The sequence below is a fragment of the Cariama cristata genome, unplaced genomic scaffold (genome assembly GCF_000690535.1).
Source record: "Cariama cristata isolate BGI_N322 unplaced genomic scaffold, ASM69053v1 scaffold15465, whole genome shotgun sequence".
In the NCBI taxonomy this organism is placed as follows: domain Eukaryota; kingdom Metazoa; phylum Chordata; class Aves; order Cariamiformes; family Cariamidae; genus Cariama; species Cariama cristata.
Genome location: NW_009618307.1, coordinates 65,917 through 71,575, shown reverse-complemented (window position 1 = coordinate 71,575; position 5,659 = coordinate 65,917). Strand labels below are relative to the sequence as shown.

At 41.3% G+C, this 5,659-nt stretch overlaps 1 protein-coding gene across 1 annotated transcript in view; it reads right to left on the bottom strand.

The window, feature by feature from the left end:
• Positions 1–638: 638 nt before the first annotated feature.
• Positions 639–5,659, bottom strand: part of SIPA1L1 (signal-induced proliferation-associated 1 like 1) — a gene marked incomplete at its 5' end in the record, with an annotated part of 66,166 nt that continues 61,145 nt past the window's right edge. The window contains 4 exons of the mRNA XM_009700821.1: positions 639–1,032; positions 1,673–1,754; positions 2,225–2,339; positions 4,801–4,947. Of these exons, the coding sequence (XP_009699123.1) occupies positions 889–1,032; positions 1,673–1,754; positions 2,225–2,339; positions 4,801–4,947 (488 nt within the window). The remainder of the gene's footprint in view (positions 1,033–1,672; positions 1,755–2,224; positions 2,340–4,800; positions 4,948–5,659) is intronic.

Here is a 5,659-nt window from a genome sequence, read left to right as displayed (position 1 = left end):
AAATCTTAATCTCTTTACAACTTCAGCCTAAGTCTTCTGTGCATATGCAAGGAACAGATTCCCCTGGAAGGGAAGGGGACTATACTTAAGCGGTACAGCAATGGTGGTCAGCATCTCTCAGCCTGCCTGATACAGCATGAACTGCAGCATGCCTCGTTTTGCTGTTCGTAAAGGTACTTGCAGCCATCGTTTCCACAGGAAACAACGGCTACTGAAAATGCCAATGCAACAGATGTGTGATAATGTGCCTCACCCATGGCTCACATCTCTAATCTCTCTCAAATGTTATGATGCTGGTTGTACTGTACCATACACTACGGACACACGTTCTCTGTAACGTATGGGAAGGTAGCACTAGCAATCAAGCGCAAATTGCTAAGGAGACACCTAAAACATTGCATCACATCCCCTTGTCTGTGGCATACTTCAGAAAACAATGTAAAGAGCAGTAAAATAAACATTTCTAATTTTCTAGATGTCATAATATTTGCCAAAGCTGCAAGGAAAAGCAGATTACCTGAAACAGAGAAAGGAGTTAATGGGAACAGAGGCAGATGGAACAGCAAGCCTGATCCCGCCTCCAAATCATTTTGTACATAACAGATAAAGAGACAATGTGCAAAAAATAGACATTCACATTTTAGCAGTTAAACTTTTATTTTACCTTTTTAAAATTATTTACTTTGTTTTTTCTACAAAAGGCAGACATTGATTGTTGATCTGCAATTGTTCTGAGTGCGCGCAGAGATGCAAAAAAGGGTTATTGGAGGATGAAGGACAGGGAAGTGCTCTGACTATACTTTCACATGTCATGATTAAGGTGGCATTAAAGCTTAAGTCCCAGTAATAATATTCATAACAGATAGTTTCCTTCTCCAAACACTGTTCTCAGTTCATATCAATGGTGTTGAAAACCCATTCGGTGAATTTCTTCAGTTTCTCGGTTGCATTCTGGGATTCCTCCTGTAACCTCAAGTTGTCTTCCCGCAAATGTTGCACTTCAGCCTGAAGACTGGCCTTGTCCTCTTTTTCCTTAGGCATGAAGAAAAATACAGATCTTAGTGGAAAGTGTGTGACATTTCATTCCTCACTTTTTGCTTGCATGAGCAGTATTTCTCTATGTCAAATTCTAATACAGAAGCTGGCTCCCCAAGTGGTGAAATAAAATTGGGCATGCCCTGTTCTATATGTACAACATGTATGTACAACTGCTGATGGTTAACCAAATCAGGGATAGGAAATATTCCTGCAAATGCTTCCCCAGCTAAAAGACTTTTCATCTGACCACAGCAGATCCTTCTTGGACCAAGGAGGCAGTAACACAATACAGGAAGTTTCCACAGTAGAAATTGTATGTTTAGATAATACTGTCAACTTTTCAAGATCAGCAGGATATATTTACATGGACTAACTACAAGCCTTTCACAGCGTCACCTGAATCACCCTCCTAATGTAAGCAGAGGAATCAAATGCCTACAAATTTAGACACTCTATCCTAGCCTTGCATAATTACAAGTGTGGCCTGAGAAAAGTAGCAAAGAAAGGTCTTTTTCTCATACAAGGATGAGCCTGTCACAGGCACAGACATGGCAAAGTGGATTACACAGTTATTGGCGTCACCTATCAGCACTAAATACGCATCTTACAGATTTTCTGTAGATGAAATGTTTACCTTCCTTAAATCCTCTTGCAGCATCTTCAGCAAACCTTCCAGTTGGTCCACTTTAGAGGCGAGAGTTGGAGGAGATTCTTTACTGTTGAAAGCAGGAAACAGGAATAGGTATTGATATGATTTACTGTCTTCTTCACATAGGGCAGCTAACAGCCTTGTCTACACTAAGTGGCTTTATGTAGGTATGCACTCAGATACACTAAGAATTCACAAAACAAACAAAAAAGAACTTAAACAAAGAGCACATGGAACACATCTAGCACATTAATCAACAGAAAACTCGTGATTAATTGGGGCCATCCCATCATTTGACTTCTCTCTACTCCTACTCATTATATGTGCCTTGAATTATTACCATTGCTTCGAAGATGTTCATGAACATCTTAGACAAGAAAGAACCTGCAAAAAGGTTCAACCGGACTTATAATTATTCTGTTTTCACTTCCCACCACCATCTTCATGAGAACATGTGAAGAGTTCTTCTGTGAAGCCTGGAGATGGCTTCCAAATTTTGTAGCTAAGGAAGCCTGCATATCTGGTGCGTTTACTTACCCTGTATAAGGCTTTATCTGTGCAGTAAGCTGGTCCTCAGCCTGATCACTACTGGAGGCAGCGCTCACAGGTCTGTGATTTTCATCAGCAGCAGCAAAAAATGAAGCTCGCTGAACTGAGAAGGCAAACATACAGAGAAAAACAACGGCAGCAGTAATGATTATTTGTTCATGCATAGCGCAACAGTTACACTGCAGGATCTCAAAGCAATGTAAGAAAGTCTGTTTCAAGTAAGATAAGATGATGATATGACATACCAATATCCACTTGACAGAAGCAAACTGGCATTGCAAGTGTTTGCACCAAGTTCTCCACTGTATTAGATTCAAGAAGCAAGTACTAGCTCTGGCACAGCACTGCATCCTCACACAGATCATGCATCACCCTCAGGCTAAGAAGCTCTCCAGGAGGGAGATGCTAGAGAGTGCAAAGCAGAGATACCCCGGCGGTGCTTGCAGAGTCCACTCAAGGCCAGTTCCAAGAGAGGCAAGAAGCCAAGCTGGAACCAGCAGCGCTGTGCAGAACTTCCCGGGTACAACTGCATGACACTACCCAATAACTTGGTAACCATATTTAGTTTCCTTCACTCCATAAAGTATCCCTTTATCTTGAGAAAAGAAAAGCTCACTATGCACAATTTACATGTGAAAGTAAAATGACCAATACAATTTTTCAGAACCTGAAATTTCTTCCTTATGTCTTAGAAAACATTTTCAGATTGAAACGTGAAACCTCTTTCCTGCCTTGTCTCTATACTTTTTGTCCTGTAACCGCTCAGATGTTTTAACACATCTCTAAATCACTGTCACATGTGGTGTGACACTAAACTACCCGACTGCCCCTACCTCTGGAGTCTCCTAGCACAAACAGCAACATAAACACTTTCTAGTTTAATAAATTAACATCTCTCTCCCTCAGCAGCTGCTGGTTTCTCACTGCAAATAGAACAGTATCATCTTCTTCTGCTCAGCAAATTTTTATTCTGTGCTTTCAACAAGGCTAAAATTAATGTGCCTTGGTATTTGATGGAATTTTTCCTGCTCCTCTCTTTTTTCCTTTGAATGAAAAGACTACAGGTTGGTATAGCTCAGGGATGCAGGCAGCTTTTGTTTCAGCTGGTTGCAGATACCACTATTTGTTAACTTCAGAGGCTTGTGCTGAAGACATCAATTAATGGTGTAGAAGAGGGGTGTCCAGGATCACAAATCAGAATTTAGGCTGCTTGGTACTTGTCAATCCCTACTGGCACCTGACAGTGACTAGAGACTGGGATTATATTGACATCAGACAGCTGTTCCCTCTCCAAGTCAAATTTGAATATATTTTTACAGCGGTCAGATGGAGGTGCCAGCCAACACATTACCCCAGGTTTTCTTCAACTGAGCTGTCAGTTTACCTTTGCCCCACGGACTTTGTTCACACTTCTAAAGAGAAACAGAAGTGGGGCCCACAAAAGTGAAGGATTCAGGTTAATGAGGACAGTCAAATAAATCTAGCCAAAACCAGAGATCTTTTAAACAGAAATTGCCAACCACAGTGAAATGCATTAAAACCTGGGTGTCATCCCTATGTGGCGGTGAACAAAACCATCACTACAAATTCAGCTCCTCTTGAGGACTAAGGCTTACTTTTTATACTCTTTCCCAAGACTGCACAAAAGAAATATGAGATATGCTGATCCGACAACTCCTATGGCAACAGAGCACACATGTACATCTTGAACACCAGGCTTAGACATGCACTGTCTTAATGATGAACACGAGTACTACCAAGAACAGCCTTCTCTAACCATGCAGAACAATGCCTAAAAGATTCAGGATCAGTGAAAACACTTTCTTGAAGGCGGGACAGCATTTATGCCGAGATTAGGAAAAGTCACTTCGATTTAATGCACCTAGAAGACTCTTCCATCGGATTATAGTAACTGTAAGGTAAACTCCCTTTGGGCTGAAGTGTATTTAATTTTAAATTCAAATACATCTAGGCAGCTTACAGTTCTCTTCAGTTTACCAAGTGTCACGGAGATAGAAAGTGCATAGGATGAATCGACACTTATGTGCAAGTCTATGTATCCAGAGCACACAAAGTGAAGAATGGCAATGGAAAAGTATATACCAACAAGGCATAATTCCCGAATTACCTTGGCAGCACACTTCCACTGCACTACATAAACTTCTGGCTAGTGCAGTAACCAAGCAATCATTAGTGTGCTCATATGCTTTTCCCCTACTATTTGACTTTACTTTTGCACTTTTGTGCCAGATGTCTTTTCCACCCTAGCTGTGAAGTCTGTAACTGCTCTACATGAAATGAAAAGTAGCCAGTTGCACAGATATTTGGCCAAACCATAGCACAGAGGAATTTCAAAATGAAGAAACGGTATCTGAGTATTACATACAAAGTTTTAGGCTGTTAAGACTTTCTATTTTAAATGAGCTTAAGCTTCAGACTAAGTAGAAACAGTAACAACAACAAAAGCAAGAGTCAAGATTAAAAACCAAAACAACAAACACCCCCCACTCCTTAATGAAGCATGCACAAAGACCAGCTTTAAGTATTATATTCTGAAAACCTACCTTCAAAGGCTTTGGCAGCATCTACCAAGTTTGACCAGTCCAGATCAGAGGCAGAATCAGGCAATGGCATAAGACCAGGGTCTGGCATGGGCTGCCGTCTTTGTTCCTGGATATCGGTGAGGGAGCTGTCTGAGGCAGAAAACTCTCCTAGAGTAATGCAGAACGGATTACAAACTCCATTAAAAAACCCAACCAACCAAATTCCTTTCTTAATACTAATTCATCCCTATTTTTGATTTTTCTGGGACAGCACTTTTGGAACCAGAACTCAGTAGAATGTTTGGTCAACCATAGTTGACCAGATACAGCATGCTACAAGCCAGTTTTCTGTGACAGTGCTTCTCACCAGGACATTCAGCTCCTGTCCGAAGGAGCCTGAATCTTTGCAGCTTAGCACTTCAAAAGCCAACCTCTGCCTCCCCCCAGCACTGGGGCCGGGGACAGTACTCTTCTACTCAACGACTCCTGCCTCTGCACAAGCTGAGGGTACTTTGGAGGGCTCTGCAGATTGCTGGGCTTCTACACTCCCTGGAATCTATTGGCTCCTGTAAAAATACAGAATTGTGGGGGTTTTTCCCTCCTCTCTTTACAATCTCATAAACCACTGGGAGCAGACTTAGGCCTACCAGGATGGATCAGAACAAGAAAACCCTTAAATGACTTCCACAGCATTGCACATCTCTCAGCAGTTTAGTGAAACCTCTTGATCTTTAACGAAAAATATCCACACATAATTTGGTACATGGCCTACTACAGAAAAAACAATGTCAAGCTTGAAAAAAGGATATAAAGTCCCTGTAAATTCTGTGCAAACTGGTGCCTAGCAAAGTGAAACACTTGAATTATTGCCACTAATTAG